This window comes from Perca flavescens, chromosome 8 (genome assembly GCF_004354835.1).
Source record: "Perca flavescens isolate YP-PL-M2 chromosome 8, PFLA_1.0, whole genome shotgun sequence".
In the NCBI taxonomy this organism is placed as follows: Eukaryota; Metazoa; Chordata; class Actinopteri; order Perciformes; family Percidae; genus Perca; species Perca flavescens.
Genome location: NC_041338.1, coordinates 17,311,179 through 17,338,492, shown reverse-complemented (window position 1 = coordinate 17,338,492; position 27,314 = coordinate 17,311,179). Strand labels below are relative to the sequence as shown.

The 27,314-nt window shown below is 39.2% G+C and overlaps 1 protein-coding gene across 2 annotated transcripts in view; it reads left to right on the top strand.

The window, feature by feature from the left end:
• The first annotated feature begins 1,740 nt into the window (after positions 1–1,740).
• Positions 1,741–27,314, top strand: part of kcnq1.2 (potassium voltage-gated channel, KQT-like subfamily, member 1.2) — a 120,498-nt gene continuing 94,924 nt past the window's right edge. For both annotated transcript variants that reach the window (XM_028585564.1, XM_028585565.1), the window contains exons 1-3: positions 1,741–1,965; positions 3,976–4,643; positions 26,772–26,862. In XM_028585564.1, coding sequence (XP_028441365.1) covers positions 4,144–4,643; positions 26,772–26,862 — 591 coding nt within the window. In that variant the 5' untranslated portion in view covers positions 1,741–1,965; positions 3,976–4,143. The remainder of the gene's footprint in view (positions 1,966–3,975; positions 4,644–26,771; positions 26,863–27,314) is intronic.

The window sequence follows — 27,314 nt, the reverse complement described above, 5'->3', positions numbered from 1 at the left end:
TAACATTGCCAAAATTAGGAATATCCTGTCTCAAAACGATGCTGAAAAACTAGTCCATGCATTTGTTACTTCCAGGCTGGACTATTGTAATTCCCTTCTGTCAGGTTGCTCAAATAAGTCCCTTAAGACTTTCCGTCTGAGCCAGAATGCTGCAGCACGTGTTCTGATGAGAACTAAGAAAAGAGATCATATTTCTCCTGTTTTAGTTACTCTGCATTGGCTTCCTGTGAATTGACTTTAAAGTCCTTCTCCTGACCTACAAAGCCCTAAATGGTCAAGCACCATCCTATCTAGAACAGCTCTTAGTACCTTATTGTCCCACTAGAGCACTGCGCTCCCAGAATGCAGAACTACTTGTGGTTCCTAGAGTCTCTAAAAGTAGACTGGGAGCCAGAGCCTTCAGCTACCAGGCTCCTTTCCTGTGGAACCAGCTCCCAGTCTTGGTTAGGGGTGCAGACCCCATCGCCTCATTTAAGAGTAAACTGAAAACTCTCCTCTTTGATAAAGCTTATAGTTAAGAAGTGAGGAGTTGCAGCGTCCGCCTAACCCGGCCCACCTGCTTCTCTTCGTAGTCATCAGATTTATTGATGATATAATCAATAATAAAGTGAGAGTAGAGGGAGGCGGGCCAGTACAGCCTCTCATCAATGTTTTCATTTGTTTCCTTTTGTATGCATCCTGTCCCAGAACTGCTTGTTACTAACCTAGCTCTGGGGAGTTTACTCCCCGGAGTCCTTATGTTTCTTCTTCCCTTCAAACGCCCGGCCGCGTCCTGCTGCGTCTGCTGCACCCACCCATGCTCTGCAGCGCCACGTTTCATCCCGCAACGTCCTGCTGTGACATGAACTACAATGACTACCTTCAAAGTCACTGTTCCACTATCTATAATGCGACTATTATCGCCATCACACCCCCAACCGGCCCCGTCAGACACCGCCTACCAAGAGTCTGGGTCTGCCGAGGTTTCTTCCTAAAAGGGAGTTTTTCCTTGCCACTGTCGCAATAGCCACTGCTAATGCTTGCTCTTGAGGGAATTACTGTAATTGTTGGGGCTTTGTAAATTATAGAGTGTGGTCTAGACCTACTCTATCTGTAAAGTGTCTCGAGATAACTTTGTTATGATTTGATACTATAAATAAAATTGAATTAAACTGAATTGAATATGGTGGTAATTAATTTGACCAAACTAACATTTGCCATAATAGGCTTTTTAGTGAGAAACTTGGAATGTAAAGTGAATGTGTTTGCATAAAAGAAAACTGAAAAATTCAAAGTCATCATTTTGGGCCCTGGGGACCTGTGATGGACATTTTTTCACTATGTTATCACATTTTATACTAAACAATTATTTGATTAAATAAAAAAATTATTTGGAATTCAAATAATTGTTAGTTTATTATAAGAATCACGGAATATAAAATCTGACACAAATACACTCTGTGGATCCATACATTGGCAGCTGTGGCTAAACTATCACAAATAATAATCCCATACTTAGTATTATCATAATTATTGTATTATATAATACATTACATTTTTGCTATAAAACATCTCACTTCTTCACATACATTGTACTATTTTTGTATGTTGGCTACTCGATAGTAGGCTACCGGTAATAAAAGAGTAGGCTATCACTTTGTTGTTCGCTCATGTTGTGAATAAAAAATTTTCTCCAACCCCTGAACGCAGCATTTGTCCAGGCGCAGGCTGCGATGCACTTCAAAGAGAGAAGTCCTTCAGGCAGCAGCCGATGAACGACTTCTTTCGCTGTATTTTCGATGTTAGTGTTTGTTTTTTAGCACTGAAAGAAATATTTTAACTTATGTAATTTTGTTATTTAACGACTGGATTTAGTTTTTTTATATAAAAAAAAAAGAAAGCCGAACTTGTTTCCTGGCTTCTTCTGAGATTATTTAATATTATTTTCCACCGATTACAATTCGAGGTGTGTCCTTGAAGTTAAAGGTAAGATGTGACTCATTAGCTTGACATCGTTTTTGCTGCATAGGCCTACTTCTCAAAGGGCTCAGCTACGAACAGTAGCGTGTAGCATTAATTGATGCAAATATTGACTTAACATTTGTTGATTATGCAGCATCATTAAACAGACCCCAACATGTGCTTTATTTGGCTGCTTTCAGGAGGTTAGTTAAGCAGAGGAAAGTAGGAAAAGTAAGTTTTTTTTGGAAGCTATGTGTTATTAATTTATTTTAACCCATGCTGTCATTTCATTTGATGTCCCTGACTGGGTCGGTTCAGTTTATCGGAAAGTCACACTATACTCCGTAACTGTAGAGTCCCACAGCAGCCTATGTCTGACAGTTCATTGTGTGTCTCATGACATGACTGTGTAGACAGTAGACTCTATCTACAGAGAGACAGCAGCGAATGTGCCTCCTGTCATCAGTTAATTCATAGTTGAGGACAGATATGGACGGGGTTGGTTGCCTCCAATTTGACGACGTCTCTTGTCCCATCAGACTTTTTTCCGATCCTTTCAGGCAACATCCGGCCATCTATCACACTACCTGGCTCGGTGTCTTTCCAGAGAAGATAGTGACCACCCTTACACTATTTAATTGTACATACGTCATCAAGGAGTAGAATTCGCTTTGACTTGATGTAAAGTGTTTTTGTCAAGTTGACAGCTGCTGTCCAGACATAGTTACAGGCAGACAATAGGAATTGGTATTACTACACACATTAATTAGGATTTGTTCCTGATTGCAGCTCCCTTTACACAATTCACATAGTAAACAATCTTGCTCTCTGTATCTACTTTACATCTCCTATTATTGTTGGTATAATTAGTGAACTCCATTATGGCTAATAATTACCTGGACTCATAATTAGTTTACTTTATTATACCAATTTTCAATGGCAAGTAGTGGAGAGAAAGATTTTTGTGACTGTCCACTAGAATTAGTATGCATCCTTAAATAATGTGCTTGACGTTAATCTTGATCTGACTGTGACTGTAACATAGAAAATGGAGACGTAAGGCAATCTGCAAAACCATTATTCACGTGGCTGCAAACTACCCATGGCTTTAATCAGTCTAATTTTTCTTCTTCTTGCCCGTTGTTAAAGCTTCTGTGATGTGACATGTAATTGTAGCCATAGTGGCTTAAAATTAGTTGTAGTCTCGTAAACACACTGGACTGTTTTTTATAAATGGTAGCAGAGTGCATTTGTATTTAAAATCCTCAGAGACAGCTGGCGGAAATGGACTTGTTTGCTGATCCGTCGCTGCCACATTAACTTGTGTATGATTCTTTCCTGGGGTTATTAAGTGCATGTTACTCTTGTATTATCTTCACAAGTTAGAAGTCATAATGTAACAGGCTACCCATATAACCATTTGCAAAAGTTTATAGAAATGTCACTATGATTTCTTACTCCGAAATGACAATACCCTCTCTTTTCCTTCTCTTTTTAAATATAGAATACCCATGCCACTTTACATTCTGTAGATTGGTCTTAGAGCAAGAAGTAGGACTGTCCATGAAAAGTCCTAAACGGCATCAGTGCTCTATAAGCACAACCGGTCTCTGATTCACGTACGCTAACAGGCTAAAGTAACATGCTGAGGGGAGATGCTATGTTTGAGTAAGAATATTTTTCTTCTATGTTTGAATGGCATCTGTTACATTAGCAGATGTTTATATAGTAGCTTAAAAGTATTTTCCTCTACATTTTCTGCATTAAGATCATTCAAATAAAGATAGAAAATGTCAAAACTCTTAAATGTCCTTTTTGGCAGCCTTCACCCATTTGCTACTACATGAACATTAAAATGTTCTGAATCTTTTTGGAAATACAGTATGCTGTAAAAAAGTAATCTTGTGGTGGCTGAGCAAACTAAGCTTTAGAGTGTCCATGTCTTGTATTTTTCATCACAATCACTTGCTTAGAGGGCAAGGCTTACTTTCAGTCATACTATATCCATGACTCATGTCACTTCTTCCACTGCAGGTATGGACACACATCCAGTGCAGCAGAGAGAGCTCTTGTCTGCAGCGGGTAGCTAGCCATGCCTAGCTAGGTGTCTTATCCTGCTGGACCCATCCCTTTGACCTGAATCTTGGTCATAACCTCCAGGACTTTCATTTAAGTCCTCCTTGGCTCTCTCTGGACTGGACCATGGGTGAAAGACGTGCACAGTCCTTTCACATGACGTGCCATGTGCAACGCGACTATGGCAGCAGGATGGGAAGCTCCTTTATAAGTTGCAGACCCAATGGATATGCCAGCACGAGCCTCAGCCAAAGCCTGGAACAGGAGATGGATGCTAACCCTGCCGCCTCCATCGGCACTACAACTACTAGTTCCGCCCTGCGGGCTCCTGCACCTAGCAGAAGCCACTTCTATCCTGTTTCACAGGAACTGGACCCCACAACGGTGAATAATGGATCAGGCTTTCCCTGCTGTCCACCAGCGGACACAAAGGACACGGCGCTGCAGACCATACACAGCCGGCCCTCCATCACCTCTGGCCCTCCACCTCTCCCTCCTTCGAGCTGGCTGCATCATCATCAAAAGGATTTCCAAAGCCCTTACCTAAATACTAGCATACAGGGGGATGTTTACAACTTCCTAGAGAGACCTGCTGGAATGAGATGCTTCCTCTACCACTTCCTCGTGTAAGTACCTGTCTGGTTCTGTGTAGACTGATCTCAGCACAGACTACAGGTCCGTTTGGCAGATGACCATTGAGGTTGACAAGCATGTGTTAGGCTCAAATGGCTGAATTATAGTAAATAAACATTATTAGCAGCACTCAGCGAAAACAATCTCCCTGACCACAATGCAAAATTAAGTCTTTAGTATTTCACTGAAAGAGAAACAAAAGCTTTCATTAAATGTATCTAGCAAACTTTGGGAAACTAAATAATCCTAGCAATCCTCTATTACTCAACGTGTAAAAAACTTTAATACAAGTGCTAAAAGCTGTTAAAAATTCAGTAAACGGACTAGTTGAGTGTTTGACTTTGGCCACACAGATCTGTGTGGTGTCTCTTCATTAGCTCCAGTCCCTCTCTCGTTAATTACATCTACTGCTGTTCCTTCCAGTATTAGGTTCTGGTTCCCAGTAACAAAAGGAGAGGTGTCTGTGGCCTGCTGACTGTGTGTGGTTGTTTTAAGATAGCCCAGCAGAAGCAGGTCATTGTGATATGATCAACAACACCTTTGGCACTGATGAGCTTGGTCTATTTTGCTCTTAAATTAAACAAAAGACCAACCTCGTGCATGAAACATGGAGCTTCCTTCTTGATGATGCTAACCTGACCTGACAGGATAGCACACTGACCTACAGTTAGAACTGCTTTTTTTTTTTTATCCCTTTTATTAACTGCCAATTAGGAACACACTCCTTTCCTTTGTTGGTGTTAATATGCTTGGACTGTGATAAAGTTGGGGTGTTTTGGCATGTGTAATGACTGGAAAAGACCATGCTGCAGAATTTGGATTGCGTTTTAATGTCACACATATAAAATTTAGTATAAACTGTATTGTATCGCCGGCAGAAACCGTCTAATTGTGTCCCCATTCAAATATCCTGAAAAATAAATTAAAGATGTGTGAATAAGTAGTGTGAATGAAAATACATAGAAAAAAAACATAGAAACTTTAAATAAATTGAGTCCTACAAATGTATTAATGGCTAGCTAGTGCTTAATATCAAATATATTGAAAAGCAAAAGTACATAATTTTTAAATATAGCCTGTGCTAGTTTAGACTTAGGCATATTACCATTCAATCGTTTTATATTTATAGGTTTCCAAATTCAAGAAGTGAGTGTTTGCGATGTATAATATAATGATGGTAAGATATATTTGAATTAATGCGGGAAAACAATTCTCAATGTGGCCATTGTCAAGTTTGTCAAGAATACCCCCCTAATGTGTGACTAAAGGATCTCTGAAGTATCCCACAATTTAGTCCTGGACATCATAGTAAACCCTGAGCCCATGGATTTAGACTAGATTAGATGAAAATTTGAATGATAATAATAGAAGTTCAATTGAAAGGCATCTACTGAACTACATTACTTACATTCAGCTGCATTGAGTCAAAAACGTTAGGTTAATTTGATGAGAGTATAGACGCTAGAATGTTCAGTGTTTGAAGGCATTCTTTTGCTTTGCTGCTCCCCTACTGCCAAAGTGGACTGTATTTTTTCTATTTAATTGTCCTCATGGTTATGGTGTAGTTTGGGTACAGCGTAAGCATGCTCATACATCAGCATCCTAATCTGTCTGTTACAAACTCACTGTGTACATGCATCTTGAAGTGGGTCATTAATTGGCTGAAAGGCACCCGCCATTTACTATGCTGTGTCTAAGTAGACCTGGGCCCAGGACAGGTAAACCAGAGCACAGTGCAGTTTGAAAATATGTGTCCCGAGGGCCAAAGGACTTTCCTTAAGGTCACACTGTAATAGGAAGTAAAATCTTTTTTATAAGCAAACTAAGAATAAAACAACAAACCTGTACTGTATATATGTATATGTATATGTATATATATATATATATATATATATATATATATATGTCATGCCGTTTAGGAAATTATTATATATTTGTAAAGTTTGAATATATTGAATGAAAGTCTGAATATATGGAATGAAAGTCTGAATATATGGGATTAAAGTTTGATTATATGGAATAAAAGCCTGAATATATTGAATGAACATTGAATATATTGAACCTTGAATATCTTGAATGAAAGTCTGAATATATTGACTGAAAGTCTGAATATATTGAATAAACCTTGAATATATTGAATGGAAGTCTGAATATATTGAATGAAAGTCTGAATATATTGAATGAATGTCTGAATATATTGAATGAAAGTTTAAATGGAATCTGATGTCATTGTCTGCCGCCATCTTGTGTTTTCGTTGTGAGTAATCCTAACCGAAGTGTGACACTATGAGCGAATCAGCAAGAAATCTAGTGTCAGCAATTTTGAGCAATGAAGAGATTATTAACACACTGATGAATGCATGTCTTGGCCAAACACTAGTAACGGTAACAGTATCCAGTACCGTTCTCCCAATGAAGAAGTTTATTAACTTTTTCATCGTGGAAGACCGAATGAAAGGAACCTCTTTGGTCAGGTAGGTCCCTTTCATCAAGCTCACTCAACATGCCTTTCATTCAATATATTCAGACTTTCATTCAATATATTCTGACATTCAATATATTCAAGGTTCATTCAATATATTCACTTTTATTCAATATATTCAGACTTTTATTCAATATATCCAGACTTTCATTCCATATATTCAGACTTTCATTCAGACTTCCATTTAATATATTCAGACATTCATTCATTATATTCAGACGTTCGTTCAATATATTCAGACTTTCATTCAATATATTCAAGGTTCATTCAGTATATTCAGGCTTTCATTCAATATATTCAAGGTTCATTCAATATATTCTTTCTTTCATTCAAAATATTCAAACTTTACACACACACACTTTTGGAGCATGACTCAGCAGTTAGGCAGCTCTGGCCAAGGAGTATAACCAGGAGGGTTTGGCATGCTTTTCAACTTCTCGCAACAATCTCAATGCCTGCACCTGCATTAAGATATTACCTTTGTAATTCAAAGATGAATGGAAACACTGCGTGCATGTTTATGTTTTGTTTGCGCTGCATTGCTGAATATCTGTCCCAAGAAGTAATTGTGGCCAATGTTCTCTCCTCACAAAGGAGAGAGAACCTGAGCCTGTGCTTCATTTAATATTAAACCCTACTGAATGATCCCCGCTCACACTCTTTTAAGTAACTCTTAATTGTCGTTGGCTATCACTGATAACGATGTATTCTCCTGGCCTCTTTAGAGATTGACAGGGGAGAAGGGACACATAGAAGGCTGTATGCAGCACTCATGATAGCGATAATAGGTCTGCTCAAATAGGCCTGCTCTACATCAGGATGGCACACGCACATGCACAGGTGGCTGCTAAATTTATCACTGGCTTTATCATGTTAAAGCCAGCATCACAAACATTTTCACAACTGCCCGTTATCAGCACACACAAACACAGCACATGCAGACACGCGTGCATCTACCGAAACACAAACACACACACACACACACACAATTAATGCAATGTAGGGAAATACACAAACATATTGGCTCATATATCTGAAAATTTACTCATCAACACTCCATCTGGCTGTTTCAGAACATCTGTCCAATCAACAAATAGCGTAATGGGATCACACACAGAGATATGGAGAGATATTTGACACAAATTAATTCTTTCACATTATAAACGTGCATTAAATATGTGTGTTTTAAGTTACATACATCCTTTCAGTAGTCTTTTTTTGTAACAGCTGATGGATTTGACCAATCTGTTTTGTTTCTGAAAGCTTGTATGGATCCCAATAATTTTAGAGAATTGGGTTTTATTACTTCGTGCAATACTCTTTATTTGATAAACTTATTTTATTTAAAGGTGCAATATGTAATATATTTATTGTATTTAATCCAAAAATTACCACAATATGTCATCAGATATTAAGGAAACATGCTAAGTTGAAATGCTATCTTTTCTGACAACAATGCTAAAGCCAGTATTTTCTCCTTTGAAATTTCCGTTCCGTGACAGAACGTCTGTTTGTGTTTTGGCCTGTGTGTTGTTATCAACTGCCCAGTTTGACAGCCAGGCAGGGTTGCCAGATATACCTGTAAAACGTAAACCCAGTGCGCTACAGCTGTACTGTTAGTACAGTCATGAAAGCAGCAAACAAACAAACAGGATCAACGAAGATAGAACTACCCAACCTAAAAATCTCAGCATGTTTCAGTTGCATAACTGAGATGTAACAAACACCGGGTAAATATTGGAGATGTATTTGAAAGATGGAGACAGTATACCGGCTCTACAGTCACACATGAAGGGTCACAGAATTTGGCATAATAACGGAAAAGCCTGCATTAGTGAGTATCCAGCCAGGTAAAAGGTAGCTGAAGATTTCTTTATATAGGCCTAATTGTATTTTTATTTTATTTTAGAAGTTATTTGTTGTAGTTATGGCTGATACTGGGGTAGGGCCATCACAGGAAAAATAAATTAAACAAAGAACAACCAAAAGCTTAAAGGGAAAGTGAAAGACGACGGGCAAAAACCTGAGTCAATCTCTGTCGGGCTTTCAACAGATGGAGACAATTACGGTATTATAAACGTCCGTGGGTTTCATGAAATACGCTGTTTAATTTTACATTGTTATTATTACGTCGCTTGTAGGGCTGCAGCTATCGATTATTTTAGTAATTGAGTATTCTACCGATTATTCCAACGATTATTTGTGTAATTGGATAAGAAATACTTTTGTTTTATTGAAGAGCAATAATATATAATAGTTTGGTTTAATTTTTGGAAAAAGAAACGTTTTTATTGCCTACATTGCTTACAATATCATCTCTCAAAAAACTAAACATTAAGTACATTTATGTGCCATATTACATTGACTTTAAAGAAAGCATTTGATGAAATGCAATAACAACCTCAAACTAAGGCATACATTAAACATACATAAACAAACATATAAGTATATATAACTTATACTCAACCTATTTTCATTCATAGATTTGATTAAAATGTCACACAGCTCTGTTAAACTTATGCTAGTAGATCGTTGATCAGCTGTTTCTCCGTGAAGAGAGAGAGTGAGAGAAAATGGTGCGCAACAATCTGCTGTTTTTCCGAAAGGGATAGTCAACAAGTCGGCTCTTTAGATCAAATTGTGGTCACCACTATGTATTTTCTTGTCTTTGTTTTTGGTAGTTGTTGTGTTTGCTGTAGTGTCATCGTCCGTACCACTCTGTGATTTATGATTGTCGGGTCCGCTTCGTGGAATGGAGGATTATGTTGGACTCAATGTTTTCTGTTGAGATGCTGAAGCATTGACGTTGTGCTATTATTATGGTAAGCTAGTTTGATTTTGCAGTAGACGCACTCAATGTACAGAGTTTTCGTTTTAATTACGTTTGAACTGATTCCAAACTTTGGACACTTTCTGTCATTTTCTCCAGCCTGTCTCTTCACTTAGCCCCTCACTATTTACACTCTTTCTTCATTTTTGTAATCTGTGCTGTCAGTCTTGATGGCATGTGTCGCCAGCAGCGTTAGCACCGGTGTGCAACAGTAATAATCATCTATGCGGAAACACCATGAGCAATGCAACGTTGGTAACATTGATTAAACGAAGCTTTGAGGCAAATCATTTTGCATCAAGGATTTTTAGTAACCGAATTATTCGAGTTACTCGAGGAATCGTTTCAGCCCTAGTTGCTTGCTACAACAATCTGTTATTGCTTTGGCTCAATGACAAGTAGGCTAGGTTAAGTAGTTACAGTTACAGACTTTATTTAGAGATTGTTAGTGAGCATTCTCTCTTCTCTTGGTGTTGTAAAACAATGAATTAATAATATAAACACTTTCAAACAAAATGAATATATAATACATAATGTATATTAAATGTCACATTTGTCAAACCGACAGAAACACAAACAAACATACATGCACATGTCACACGTCAGAGTTGGTCCGAATGGGTAGAAATCCCTTGGGACTCGGGACAGCATATTAGAACAGTGTCCGAAAAGAGTCTTATGCAATGGCGGCATGCAGACTAACCAGCACACAGACAACCTGGGGAAATGATCCCCTTCATGTTTGGGCCACTCCCTCTGAGTCTTTTACATAACCAAAGGGAATGAACATGCATGTCCTCATGATTCGTAAATGCCCTTCTCACTCAGACTGCAAGCAGATTACAACCATACATTTTGGTTTCTTACAACATGTTATGAGGCAGAAGTAAACACATACATTTAATTGGGACACAAAAAAAATGTAGCCAAAGCAGTAGAAAAAAGATATATCAACTTAATCAATATTTAAAACAACGCTTAATGTTTTCATTTGGTAGTGGTTGGAATCAAAATGTCAGAGTCATTTCTACTTTAACATTGCTTTACCACAGCCAGTTTGCCGAGGAGGAAGAATTGCACCTGTTTATCCTCGTGAAAATGCTGCTGGCCAGATGTTGTCTCGATTACTTGATTTTGTTGTGTATTTTTACATCTGGACAGATTATTAAAATGGCTACATTGAATCCCCTCCATCCATGTGGAAAGGTCACAAAGGAAACCTCTTGTGGGATATCTGCTTACAAGAGATTACTGACTGAATGAAAGTCACATCCATTTCTCAGAAGCAAGTTATGTATGCAGGGAATTATTGAGTAATTCTATTTTCTTCTTCATTTGAAAGTTTTGGCTCAACAATTTTTTCAACATGTTCAACAATTAAAAAAGTGACACCGAGTGTATACTTCTTAAAGGCTAGCTAGCAACTAAAAGGATACCAGTGAAATTCTATTTTTTTATTTCACCTCATGCATGAAAGGTGTAAACGACCAGTCACTTACATTCTGCTGTAATTCACAAGGTAAGGGGCCCACAAAGCTGCTCTGCTCCTGCTAAATTAAAAAATATGATTAATTTCTGTTAATATGCTGACCTGATCCAGTTTAAAGTAGAATTATATTACATATAAGATAAACAGCATGCACAAAGTAATGCTCATTTGCTGGTTTGCTCATTCCATTGTCTTGACAATCCAAGCGTTTGTGTCAGCTCTAATGGCATCCAAACCTGCACATACTCCTCAGTTATCAGCCTGCCAAAAAGTATAAATTGTGAATACTATTTTGGCTAAAAATTAAATGCACTTGTTTTAAATCAGTGAATATAAATTTCTTTTGGCCTGTGCCCAGTGGCGATTCCAGGATCTTTTTTAAATAGGGTGGCACAGAGGTCATGGTCAGTAAAGCGGGTTGTGAAGGGCTGTTCTGTCTCTGACCATGCTCACTAGCAGTGATGGCCAGGGCAATTTGCATGCTATTGGCTTGAAGTTTGTGCTTGTTTCAAAGTCAGATCTCTTTCATGCCATGTCATGACTCAGTGCCTACGGGTGGATGCTGAACCACAGGTTAGGCTAAAATATTATATAAGCAGAAAAAGCAGTGCTATGCTGGTGCAAACTTAGCAGTATTGCAGCTAAGGCTCTCCCGAATACCATTTTTTGGTTCTTAATAATTGGTAATAATCAACAGTGAATATTCTAAGCTTTGGTGGTGGCAGCCATGGTAGGGGACTGATCAGGACACGTTCAGACCAACAAAATTGATCGCCGCAAGGTTGTGTGGTGGTGGGAGTGCCATTTAAATGGCTAATTTGTGTGACGCCTGTTGTGCTGTTTAACCCCCCAATGTAGCACAGCGTAGACTTTATATTTCACAATAACTATTTTCCGTCAGATCGTTTATAGATATTGACATTTCCAACCGCACTTCAAGTCAGCTTTATTTAACGGAGAAAGAGAGAAAGAAAAGAGACGGAGCAACTGTGCTTTGTTGTTGCAGGAAACAGTCAGCTGTTACACAAACTCCTGGGCAATTTAGTGCTTGCGCTTTCTTTTTACCCTCATAGTGTTTTAAAACTTTCATGTGGCAGCGATGCGTCTTTATGGATCCCACGTAACTTCTAGGCAAGTCCTACTTAACCAACGAACGAATATCCAAATAGTTGAATATTAAAATCCAGCTGCATAGGCATAGCACTATCATCTTATTTTAAAACAAAATTTTAAATGTAAAAGTCATTTTTAGTAAACATTTTATACAAACTTGCTGAGATATACAAATTTGTTGAGAAGAAGAGATATGATTTCTGATTTATTTAAAAAAATACTTACTACTACTTAAATACTCTATGTGAAAATTCATCAGTGCCAGATAACAGAGGCTAGCTTGGAAGTGGGTGGGGCTTTGGTTTTCTATTTGAAGGCAGAGCTTTAAACAGGCTGTTAAAAACATGGCAGATGCTACAGGTAGTGGCAGTGGAAGTGTAACTGTGACGTCTGAAACACCAGAGGTTGCACCCTGACTGGACTGTGACTGGACGAGAGAAACTGGAGAATGGGATGTATTTAGAAATAATAAACGCAAAAAGAGTAGAGATGCTAAATTGGATGATAGTGATAATGATTGCGTGCGTAGAACAAATGTAGCAGAAAGAAGTATTGATGAGTTTAAGGTGTTAGTCAAACTTTAGCAAGAGGGAGCTTCGTTCGGCGCATGGAATCCAATAAGGTTAATTAAAACCATCGCTAAGTAAATCGGGGAGGTAAGGAGTGCCAAGATATTGAGAAATGGTGCAATGTTAATCATATCTAAGGATGGAGAACAACAAGGGAAAGCAATCCGGATGAGTAAAGTAGATGACCAGAAAGCGCAGTGTTCTATTAAAAGCAGAACGTTAGTCTGGGGAGTTGGGACAGGAATTCCGGTAAGATTATCAGATGATGGTATCAAAGGTAATATAACAAATGCAAAAATAAGTGAGGTCAGACGTCTGAAAGTAAACCGGAATGGGATTAAAACAGATGTCTATCGGTTCTGATGATTGATTGATTGATTGATTGATTGATTGATTGATTTTATTTGGCCATTTCATTATAAAATACGATACAACTATGCACCATACATTAAAAACAAAACAAAGTCAGGATAACACAATAAAGCCCTGAGGCTTATTTACATTGTGGTCCCTTGGGGGGGGCAGCAAGTGGCAGCAGATCAAGCATCAATCATCACAAACCATACATATATTAAATAGATCCATAAAACAATACAGTAATAAATCCTCATACTACGATTGGCATATGAGCCATTTTTTCAGTGCCTGCGTAAAACCTCCTAAACTTCTGACCATCTTTAGATTTCCTGGCAACCTGTTCCACAGGCTTGTTGCTACATACAAAAAGGACTCCTTACCTAAATTACTCTTAAATCAAGGAGGTACAAAATCAGTAGAGCTTCCCCTGGTGGAGTGGCTGTGAACATCTCTTACTCTGTTAAAATAATTGATTAAATATTTGGGGACAACCCCATACATAGTCCTATGTACCATGCACAGGTGAATCTGAGAGACTCAATCAGGTTCTGATCATCTTTGATGAAGAAAGCCTTCCAGATAAGGTGTTCATAGGATATATGTGCTATGATGTGAGGCCGTATGTCTCCCCACCCCTAAGATGTTTTAAGTGTCTGAGATTTGGACATGTCGCGGCAAGGTGCAAGGGAAAGCAGAGCTGTGGCAGATGTGGTGGAGATCATGAATATGGCAAATGTGAAGAGGGGGCAAAGCTAAATTGCTGCAATTGTGGAGGGGAACATAGTTCAGCGTACCGTTGATGCGAGGTTTGTAAGAAAGCAGAAGAGGCACAGCGAGTAAGGGTTACCCAGGGAATTAGCTATGCTAAGGCAGCGAAAAGGGTATCAGGAGACAAGCAGGTCACAAGGCAAAATGAAAATAAGAAAGATGCAGGAAAATGTAAAGTTGTGATAAGTTGAAAGAGGAAACTTTGATTGTGAGTAAAAATGATTTTGTTCTGTTTATGGCAGAGATAATCAACTGTTCAGCACAGACAAATAGCAGAAATGAAAGGATCAAAATAACTGTCAAATCAGCTGAAAAGTACCTTGATGTGACAGGGCTTCACTGGGAAATGGTTAAAGATATTCTTAATGATGATGTCCAAGTTTCTCAGGCATGGGCTGGATCTTCCTAATAGTGTTAATTGTATTTCAGTGGAATGCAAGAAGCTTAAGCGAATGGTGAAGAGTTCAAGAAGTATATAGATAATTTGGAAGAGAAACCTAACGTGCTTTGTATACAAGAGACATGGCTGAAACCACAGTTGGATTTTGTTATAAAGGGATACACTGCAGTAAGAAAATGTAGGGAAACTGGAAGAGGGGGAGGAGTTGGAACATTCATACAGACTGGAATGAGTTACAGTGTTGTGTATGTGAGCACAGGTCATGAAGCAACTGGGATCGAGATATGGGCAGAAAGAGGCCCAATAGGTATAATCACTTATTATAATCCATGTGGACAATTAAGTCAGGATATTTTAGAGGATGTTGGCAAGATAGGGTAGTATGGTGCGGGGACTTTAATTCTCATAACTCACTGTGGGGTAGTAATAGAACAGATGCAAATGGTGCAGTTATTGAAGAATTTGTAGATGAGCACAATGTAGTCTGTATCAATACTGGGGAAAGTACACGCTATAATAGCACGCAAAATACTGAAACAGCACTTGATCTGACTTTTGTATCCAATGCAGTAGCAGGTATATGTACGTGGAATGTGGTAAGGCATACAGCAGTTGGTAGCAATCACTATCCTGTGAGGACTGAAGTTGGTACTAAGATTCTTTTTGAAAAGGTAAAGAATATTTATAGGTGGAAATTAGGAAATGCTAATTGGGAAGCTTTCCAAGACGTAAGTACAAACCGTTTTAAAATACTTCCAAGAGGAGAATCAGGTGGATGTAAACAAATTTGATATAAGTTAAGGTAATAATCAGCTAAAGGAAACATTCCAGAAAGTGCAGGAGGCAGGAGCTAGACGGAACAAGAATGTACCCTGGTGGAATAGTGAATGTAGTAAAGCCATAAAAAGCAGAAATAAAGCATTTAAGCAACTCAAAAACTTTGGTTCAATATTAAAGGGCCCTGGCTATAATAAGGAGAACAATTAGGACTCAACAACACATTTTGGAGGCAGTACTGCAATAGTATTGTAAAAAAAGTACAGTGTCTGGGGAATGATTAGGAGAATGGGTGGGAATTATGAAATGCTAGTGTTGATTAGTGGGGGCAAAATGGCTGTCAACAATTTAGAGAAGGCTGAGCTTATAGCTCAAACATTTAGTTTAGTTTAGGATATAGATGGGGATTCAAAAACTGGCAAAAACTCAGGTGATCTGTCATCTTCAAGATGACATAAAATTGCACCCATGACGTTAAACCTGTATGATCTTGAACAAGTAAAAGCAATTAGATTTCTGGGTGTATGGTTTGATGAAAAGATCACTTGGAATATGCATATAGGAAAGATTCAGAATAAATGTAAAAAGGTTATTAATGTACTCTGTTGTTTGGCAGGACAGAAGTGGGGAGCAAATAGATAATTTCTCCAAACATATATTGGGCACTCATGAGACCTGGTTTAGATTATGGTTGTATAGCTTTCATGTTAGCAGCAGAATCTCATCTCAAGGCACTGGATGTCTTAAGCCCGGGACACATGGGGTCGATTATCGGCCGTTGGACAGTCTGGCGAGATCAGTGACTTGAATCTGTTCGGTGTGTCCCATGCCGTCGTCAGTCTGGGGGGCTGATGGTGTTCATTTTGGCCGACCTGACATGTTCGGTTGGCGGCAGGGCAGTTTGGACTCACCCGGAAATGGCGAGCGGAATGAGGTGACTAGAGTCTTTCAAAATCTGACGAAAATCTTTTAAACTGACCTTTGTTGAGCTGAAATGAAGACAGATTCAGCAACTGCATGGCCTATTTCTCGCTTAAAATGTTTTCAGAAACATGTTTCAGTGAACTATTTTAGTACAATATGAGATCGTATTCTGCCATGACAGTCTGGCTTTGAATTTCCGGAGAAAACAAACCCATGTGACGTGTTTGTCCAATCAGCTGCCGGTTTTCATTTCTTGGGCAACAATACAGATTAGCGCAGCCTGCTGCTATGAAGACGTATTACGTTTCTCAAGTCGGTGTTGCCTCAGTGTGTTCCGAGGCAGTTTTTTGGACCTCGAAGACGCGACTGATCATTTCCACTGGCTTTTCTGCCGAGGGTCGGCCGTCTGGTGTGTAACCACTTTTACAAGCTCAGGCCTTGAGGATCTGTAGTGGGTCTTTTAAAACATCTCCAGTTTCAGCGATACAGGTGGAAATGGGAGAGATGGCTTTGAGAATAAGACTGGTCAAGTTAATGCTAGCACTGGGTTAATCTCCAGGGGCATTGTGATTCACATCCTGCAAAGGGCATTTTAACAGACTGCTGGGAACACAATGAGTCATATTTCATTAGTTTTGGATGGATTGGTGATGCTAAAGCAGCAAGCATTGGATTAGGTCGACTACAATATAGTCCTACTGTTTCAATCTCCTCCATTCCTCCATGGTTAATCCCCTTGCCAAGTGTAAATCTCAACATACATCAGGAACTGAAGAAATCAGAAATTCTTCCAGTATGGCGCATAGTCCAGAATTATGTTAAAAAGAATTTTCATTTTTACAGATGGCTCTAAAGATCCCGACAAAGTGTGCAGGTGCAGCAGTGTATATCCCGGTGAGTGATCATCAATAAAGAAAAGGTTATCAGACCATTTATCAGTATACACTACATAGTTGATGGCAGTGTTACTGGCATTGCAGTGGATAGAGGAGAAGGTTTACCCAAAACTGTTATTGCATCTGACAGTTTTTCAGCACTTTCTAGCATTAGAACAAGCAGATCATCATTTAGAACAGATATCATTGATGAAATATTTATTATATTGTACATAATTCAAATTAAGGGTATCTTTACAAGTTTCATTTGGGTTCCTGTCCATGCTGGTGTGGAGGGAAATGAGCAGGTGGATATTCTGGCCAAACAAGCACTTAAAGTGATGGTTTGGAGTAATTTCACCCTAGGGTCCTTTGCACCATGACCTCGAGCCAAACAACCCCCCAGAAACTTTTTTCACCTGGGTCGAACATTGGGAGAGTTAGTGTTATCAGCTGAATAGCTTAGCGCAGGGGCTAATGGATCCAGGTTTGTATCTTGTAAGTTACCCCACTAATAATGCCCGACATGATACCAAACTTCTACACTAGTACAAATAGGTTATGTACTCATAAAATGATGTATTGGAAAGTTTGTAAGTACACCAGAAGTTTATGTAAATAACACTTGCCTAGGTGCCAATTTTGATACCTCAGTTTCGATGCCGGTTCCTAACGATACTTTTTTCGATACCATATGTTTTAAAATCCATTTCAACATCAACAAAAATACATTACACACAAAGTTTTTATTTTCCATCTTAATTGTGAATCAAAACAGTTATCAAAATTAAAAAATTCTGGTAAAACTGCTCACTCAGAGTAACATTAATAAAAGTGCCTTGCCTTACAAGCTCAGCCTGTCAGTCAGTCATCAGGGCAGAGAAACCACCGTTGTGGCTGCTTGTCTAAGAGGAAGTGTAATGACAACAGCACCGCGACTGCTTTCGGCTCGCCATTAATATCATATCGCAGCAAATGCTGTTTTGAAAAACTGTAACCACACTTGAAACCAACCGTCACTCTCTGTGACTTCAACAAAACTGCAGACAGTTTACTCCGTCTGCACCTCTCCGTGTGCGTGTGCGTGTGTGTGTGTGTGTGTGTGTGTGTGTCTCGGTCAGAGCTCCGCTCTGTGTCAACGTGCAGAGAGGAGGGGTTTTGTTTTGATACCATAAAAGTATCGACGTTCGGTACCCAGCCCTACACTTGCCTGTTGGCTTCTCGTCTCTGCTGCTGCTGCTGTTGCTACTGAGTGCTTAGGGCCGTCTACAAATTACTACACCGAAAAGAGATACAACAAAAATATTTATTAATTTAATGATTACATAAGGTAATGTCTCCAAACTTACCTCAATTATAACTTGTCTCCTGTTAGTTATACTACAGCACTTTCTTAAAAAAAAAGTTAAATTAATAAATATTTTTGTTGTATCTCTTTTCGGTGTTGTAATTTATAGACGTCCCTAAGCAGTAGTCTAACTACCTACCGGTAGCAGCAGCAACAGCAGAGAGCAGAAGCCAACAGGCAAGTGTTATTTACATACACTTCTGGTGTACTTACAAACTTTCCAATCCATCATTTTATGAGTACATAACCTATTTGTACTAGTGTAGAAGTCTGGTATCATTTCGAGCATTATTAGTGGGGTAACTTACGAAATACAAACCTGGATCCATTACCCCCTGCGCTAAGCTATTCAGCTTATAACGCTACTCTACGCTAACTCTCCCAATGTTCGACCCAGGTGAAAAAAGCTTCTAGGGGGGGGGGGGGTGTTTGGCTCGAGGTCATGTTGCAAAGGACCCTAGGGTGAAATTACTCCGAACCATCACTTTAAGATTACATATGTAGACCTACAGGTCCCAGTGAGCAAAGCAGAAGTTAAATCATTCATCTGGACATATGCACAAACAACATGGCAGGAGTATTGGAACATTAGTGAAACAGGAAGGCATCTTTACAATATACAAAGACGTTTTGGTGATGGGAGGATGGTGGGCTTTAAACGTAGGGAAGAAAATATCATTGCTCGTCTCAGAATTGGCCATACAGGTCTTAATTATTATATATCTATATTACATAAAATTCAAACATTCTAATGGAAATACGCATACTGTCACCAGCCAGAAAATGTTGAACACATTCTAATTCATGGCAAGGAATCCAACACCCAGAGAGAGCACCTTTTTCCGACACTTCGTAAGGCAGACCACCACACCTTTTCACTGTCAGAGCTTTTGGGGGAAACAGCCGGCAAAAGTTTCTAAGAGAAATTGATTTAGTAAAGGGGATTTTTTTAATATTTTTTATTTTATAATAATTTTCTGCATTTATCTCTCGTTCACACTTCAGTCCAGTTGGTGGCGATAAAGCACTTTTACTGTTAAAAGCACATTACGTGGTGGTGGCACGGAATGTGTGAAAATTCCGTGTGACCGCCACGGAAAACAATGCCAAAGTAAAGTCAATGAGAAGATGACATAGCATTAAGAGCGCCAACGCTATCGAGTAGTATGAAAGCCCGAAAATCTGCGTAGGGAGGTTGGTTGGGGTGGTGGATGGGTCAAACAACAGGACTTTCACCCTGGAGACAGGGGATCGTGTCCCGCGTGTCACGATTCCTAACCCTAACCGTCCCGTTCTTCTTTTCCTAAACCCAACCTGTCTAGTGTATACAGCCGTCCCGTTCTTCTTTTCCTAAACACAACTCGTTGTTGTCCCGCCCATCGTGTTGGTCCGTGTTAATTTCACGGAATTCTTCCGTGGGCCCATCACGGAATTTTTGGCGATTCCGTGAAACTGCCACAGATTTTGAGTTAAGGGGCCGTGTTCATTTCACGGAATTCTGTGAGATCAGGTTGACTTAAACACAACAGCCAATGTTGGCCCGGAAGCTAAAAGTGTACAATTAGGATGCTAGTGCTACTGTTAGTTGGCTAACTGTGTGTGTTTTTGCATACTCTATATATTAATGCGCATGCACCTAAGTTTAAACATGTCCCATTCTTGTCATCCACACTTTTTTCAGATCACCTTGGCCCTCATTTATCAAAAGTGCGTACACCAAATTTCCAGCGTACACCTGGCATACACCCAAAACCACGGTGACTTTGAGATTTATCAATATGGACGTTGGCGTACGGCACGCTCAAATCCTACGCCAGCTCAGGAGGTGGTGTACATGTACGCACGTTTTGAGTTAGTGCAGAAATGCGCAGAAAAATAATTCCTTACACCACAAAACGCACTGACAAACTAAAAGAAGACCTCTATGCGCCGGTATGCAACATTGTTTTAGCCTGGGGGGGTTCTGTACAACAACGCAGGAAAACACGGTGCCATAAATGCAGCTATGGAGCCAGATGACCCATTGCCCAGAGAGCAGTGTCCAGCACAGCCCCAACTGGGGCTATACCAAGGAGACAGGATATTATTCCTCGCTTTTAAAAGGTAGCCTATAGTGTTATGTTTGGCAATGATATTCAATACAGGAAACATGACAGTGCACAACATATTTATTTATTCTTCAGGTTTTTGTTTCTCTTTCAAGTGAATGATTTATTTCATTGACCGAGTTATTTTGGCTTGTTTTTCCATCCCCTCTGCTGTCAGGAGACAGGGTCCAGCACGGGGCGGCGGAGGACACGCGCTCTGCCTCAGCTGTTGCCTTGTTCGACTCATGAAAAAAATCACGAGTAAAATAAAAGACACTGCATAAACTCCGCTACCGTGTGTTTATTTAAATATAAGTACACCTACATATGTAGGCCTAAGAGATTGCAATAGAAGCCTGTATATTACTATTAGGACTATAGAAAAATTTGTCGATGTATAAATTAAATAGGCTAAACTTAAGCTGGAGTCCGATTTACCACGGCAACACTGTTGACCACATCAGTGATCTCCTTCCATTCCGCATTCTTTCTACAGCCTTTAATAACAGTTTTCAGGCTGCCAAATAGTACACACTTTAATGCAAATGAACCGGAGATATCAGGGTTTCAATCTCCACCTCTGAAAAGTGCCGCTTCTCAGCCGGATTACGTCTCACCATGTCGTGAATTGTAGGGGCGAGGCCTCAAAACCCAGAATATATTGGGGCGTGTTATTCTAATGACGATCGTTTTCAGCCGCGGCATTTATCAAGGGCAGGTATTGCGTACACCTGGATTTCAAAGGTACGCACAGCTTCATAAATCAGGCGGTGAGAGGAGTGTAAGCATAATCTTACGCCAACATATACGCCCGTTTCTACGCAAGAATGATAAATGAGGACCATTGTCCCTGATTTCTGTATTTAGTTCATGTTTCTCAAGCTTATGTTGCCTTAGTGTCACAGTTGATTGAGAAGAGGGTTTGGTGTGGCTCAACACTGTTCTTATTTTAGTGAAACTGGACAGATCTGCAGTCCGTAATACTCGCTAAAGCCCCAGCTGTTTTGTTTTAATCAGATCCCAGGGGTTTTAGTCTGGCTAAATAAGGTTGATGAATGTTTGCGAGTGTACCAGTCTTGTGAACAGCAAACAGCTACCCATGGTGTCAGTGCAGAAAGCGTTAGAATATGACATTAGTAAATTGCTCCATCTAGCTACTATCTACTCACAGCCTGACTAAATGCCTAGCGGCAACCATCCGGTGCTGAAAAATGAAGCCAATACGCAAGTGCCAAAAACTGCAGTTAATCGAGTGGCCACTTGAGACCGTTCCCAAAAGGGAGTCCGTCCCCATATAAATTTACAACTTTGCAGCAGAGATAAAACATGTTTACAGCCTGGTACAAAACAATTCTGCATAATTCTGCTTTGACTGACAGGTGGGTTTCCATCACAGGTGGCGAGTATAGACTGTACGCTTCATTCAGCCCACTTCAGCCCCATCCATGCCCCGTCTCTTTGCCCATTTTTGGATTAGCTGATGCCAGCACTGCCAAGATGGCGATGGCTGCCCACTATGAGCTTCATTTTGGCTCTTCAGAAACCTATGGGTGACGTCACAGAGACTACATCCATATTTAATACAGTCTTTGCTAAATGCACAGCCTTCAAACATTGCAGTCATAGGGTTGGGTGTGTTTTGAATTGTTTTGTTAAATCTTGGGAACTTTTTATATGTCAAGAAAAATCTGTGGGAAACTTGAAACCATGACAACTTCAATTACCAGAGATTTTGTTTGCATGTTTATGCTTTTACAAAGTACATAATTAGAGCAGTGCATAATGCTTCAGACTAGTGTGTTATTAGTAAACACTATAACTAAAATACTACTCACTGTACCTAAAAAAACACAATATTCATGTCCCATTTACATCAGTGATTACTACCGTCTACAGTCTAATCTACATTACAACTGTCCTTTACTGTGTGGATTTGTTGTGGCATAAAGGGTTGTATGGGTTTTGAACAGCTTTTTTTCAACCAACAGCAACATTTACAACAGAGGTTTGATACACCTGAGAAATGTCACTGAAATTGAACCAAAGAAGCTCAAGAATTTTATCCCACTGCTGGCAGTATGTGGAGTCCCATGGATGTTGCATTGCACTGCTGTCCCTCCAAAACAGAACAAATGCCATAGTCCCATGCGCTGAAGGAAAACACACAGATTACATGACCTTGTCAATTGCCTACATGCCCATGACATCATATTTATGGTTATACTAATATGATGATCTCATTTCAACCCGGGAAATGGGTTTACCTGCCCTCATCTTAACCTGCACGGTCTTGTCTCTTTCCTTCCAAAATACTGTTAATGCCACTGCCTGGCAACAACATAGTATAACACAAATTGTTATTGCCATCAGCCAGTTACTGCACACATGAGGTCAGTGGTTGTACATTGAGCAATATTATTATAGCAAAAAACGTGACAGTGGTGAAGGTTAGATTTTCAAATGAGATTGACCTGTATGTGTGGTCTACACACATCGTACCTGCTAAGAGTATCTATATTGTTTTTTATTCAGTATTTTTGGCAGATCTGGAGATTTAATGGAAAATGTAGTTTTATTTCCATACACAAGGTGTTTAAGGAGCCAGCAGTATTCAACAGTGTTCAACATAAGAGATACATGAGGAATTTACCACTACAAATGGTATTACTTGTGATTTAGTTGAAAAGGCTCTGCCTGTTGAACAAGCTCCCAAAATCCACAAAATTCAGAGATTTCTGTAAGCAGACGTGAACATTAATGTTGTCATGTAAACAATTCCAAAGAAGTTTTAACAAATAAGATGGGGGAGGTCAGGATGGTGAGGCAGTTGCAGCAGCAAGTGATAATGGCATGAGGATCAGCAAAGTAATAAATGGAGAGAGCTTGTCCTTTGTGTTCTTTGCAGTACCCTATTTCTTGATATCTGAATTTTAAATTGAGCAATAAGTATGCATTCACAGCCTTGTGTTTATGATTGCTTTAATACAACTGGCTCATTCCGCATTTGTGTGACCTATCCGCTTCCTATTTAACTTTACATGGTGTCCTGGGTGTTCAATAATTAGCTTTTAGCGTAAATGTATACTCTACAGAGGGATGGATTTGCTCTGTCTAGTTTTTAGTTGTCATGCACACCTCAAATATTTCAGTCTAGGGCTGCACGATATGAGGAAAATATGGGATAAGGTTGTTGTATATTGCAATAACGATCTTGCTTGCTATAAATAAACAGATATTAAAGTACTCACTTCTGCCTTTCTGCTGCTTCCAGTATTCTGCTAAAATACAACAAATTGCTTGTTGAATTTAAAACAAATGAAAGGAAATTATTCCTAACATTCTATTATTGAACAAATTGAACATTGAATTGAAAATAAAAGGCACTACTAAAAAAGAATGACAGTTACATTTTATAATTGTAATTTTCTATTGATATTTTCTTTCAACTAACACAAATGTCTTTCACAATATATCGCAGCCTTTTGTAATATGTTTATTGTGGCAGTTGATATCGTAATGGCGATTTAAAAAAAAAAAAAAAAAGTATTGTGCAGCCCTTTTTCAGTCCCATATGTCGAAGACACTACACCAAAGGCTAGGAAATCTCACTGGCCTCCCAATATGCTACTCCACCATCCCAAGATGTGACTGGTGGATTTTAGTGTTGGATGCTGGACCAGGGGGGGGGGTGTGTGTGTGTGTGTGTGTGTGTGTGTGTGTGTGTGTGTGTGTGTGTGTGTGTGTGTGTGTGTGTAGCGGTAATCCTCACTGTCCCATCTGCCCAATGTATCAATGTCTGTGAGTAAGGGGAATCCTCCTTCAGGAGTCTTAGCCTCCATCACTCCACATTGTCTAAATGCTCATTATACAACCTGAGAGACCAGGAATGAGCTAGTAAATTAGAACACAACTTCTTCCTCTTTCTTTAATTGAACTGGATCATATGGGTGTACAGTATACAGGTGTGGCTCACATGGATGTCTGATAAGCTTTTCTTGTAATAATAATAATAACAATAATAATATTAATAAAACCGTATGGTGGCCTCAGTGCAGCATTTGCAAGTATTTCTTTTGTGTGGGAGTATATGCATTATTTTGTATGTTACATGAATAATGATAAACAACAGACACTTACATAACCCTTCCAGCAAATGGCATGTAATCCAGCTTGCAGTACACAGCATCATTCGTAATGCACCCATTGCTGTGTTTTCAAAATGAGCTCGATCATGAAGGGGCATGCAAACACTCACATAATATCAGCATGTAAAAGCACTTAAAAGATGTGTTCTAAGGATTATTAATGGAATGGTGAAAATGCACACAACACACTCTTAATCCATGTAGAGTCAGGCGAGACCAAGCAAAGCCCCTCATGAGCCTCTTTAAACATTTAGAATAAATAACTGAACAGTGCAGTGGTTTAAGAAGAAAATACTAAACTAAGTAGGAAAAAGTCTCAAGTGAAAATTATTGCTACTCATTAAAAGATTTAACTTAATTTAAAGTTTATTAGACTTAAGTGTCTTGTAAGTGTCAAAAGAAAATGCAAGTAATGTTTAAACAAGAAAAACTAAGATCTTTGATCAGAAATAAATCTTAAGGAATCCAATGTTCAAAGGACATGCAGTACAAAAATTATTTTGAGGCACCACATATAAAATAAACTTATATAAGGCAGTTTAATTATGGTGTTTTTAGTAATCATCATTATGGTGTATTTAAAAAAAATAAAAATCCAGTATATTATTGAGCTTCTTTTCTTTATATTTATGATAGTACATTTAATATCTTTGGACTGCTCAGATGAAACAAGCTAATTTAATATGTCAACTTGGCCTCTGGGAAAATATAAGGGGCACTTTTTTTCTGACATTTTATTTAAAAGAAAATCAATCCATTAATTGAGAAGTAATCAGCAGTTGAATTGATAATAAAAACTTCTCTCTTCCTCTCCCACTTCTTTCCTTCTTGCCTTCACTCTCATTTTAGTCCCGTCTTTCCCTCTATCCACCTTTGCTTCCTCTACTTTCATTAAGGTGTGCTAGTAGTGGATGTTCAACTCACAAGGCTATATTTGTAGACTATGTATATACACCGACAGATGGACAGTCTCGTCGAAATTTTTCACTGTTGCTAGGAGACGTGGAAACATCCTGTCAGCTGTTAATACAAGCAGATTGATGACAAAAAGAAAAGCAGAGACAAAGTCACTCAACGTTTTTGTGGCTAGTAAACAGCTTGTTTCTTTTATTTTGTTGTATACATTTATATTTGTATGCATCGCTCAATGTCGAACAGAAAAATGTACTCAATAGGGTGGTTGTTGTCCGCGGCAAAATCGCTGGTAATCAACAGAAAAGTCAGTCTGTTCTGCTGCAGACTCCATTCTGTGTAACATCTCGCAACCCCCCTTTTTAGAGTCTCATTAGCCAAAACCAACAGAATGTTATCGATACTCATATGAACATATGAATACTCTTTCATGCCCTCTTCCATCTCTCAACTAAACTCTATGAGGAAAAGACCATCCATCCATCCATCAACCACTTATCCGGGGTCAGGTCACGGGGGCAGCAGCTCCAGCAGGGGACCCCAAAGTTCCCTTTCCCGAGCCCCATCTTCCAGCTCTCACTGGGGGATCCCGAGGCCTTCCCAAGCCAGTTTGGAGATATAATCTCTCCACATAGTCCTGGGTCTTCCCCGAGGTCTCCTCCCAGCTGGACGTGCCCGAAACACCTCAGCTGGCTCCTTCCGACGCAAAGGAGCAGCGGCTCTACTCCTAGTTCCTCATGGATGAATGGTTCCCCGTTTCACCCTACTTAAGTGGCGGACAGTTTTCCAGAAGCACCTTGGTGCCGACTGAAAGTTCTTTTCCATGAGGGGGGGGGGGACAAATAAAGTAATTGTTTGATTGAGCCTTTTTTTATGTAGTAAGGGTAAATTGAAGGTTATTAGATACTTGAATGAAGGTCAGATTCATAAAACAATAAATATATATAGTAAAAAATGTTTCCTACTTTATTTTTTAAATTACTGAAATAGCAAGTGATATGTTTTGACAACTGACTGGAAAAAATGTTTTTTTCTCTTCCTACAGCTTTGTCATGGTCCTGGTGTGTCTAATCTTCAGTGTCCTGTCCACTATAGAGCAATATGCAGAGTTTGCTACAGGAACCCTCTTCTGGATGGTGAGTTATTGTGCTGATATAACAAAACTTTCACAACTCCACAAAAAGGCTGAATCCAGAAACATTGTAATATTCCACTCACATGGATTGTACATTATGGTTGCATCAGCTGTTCTTATTGGCAATAGTTCTACAGAAATAATGGTAACAGATTTAGTAATTACTGTTATTATATTAAAGGTCCTGTACACCCACACAGCGGTACTTTAACAGGTGCAACTAAATAAATGGGAGGATCAGACAGATGTCATGAGGTCTAATCTATGGAGCTAGAACAGTCTCAATAAAGATAAACGCACACACAACATTCACATATGCACACACAGGATTCATACATGCACACACATGATTCATAAATACACACACAGGATACACAAATGCGCACAAAATGTACAAATTCACACAGAAAATTTTAAAAGCACAGAATATTCACAAATGCATACAAAATTCAT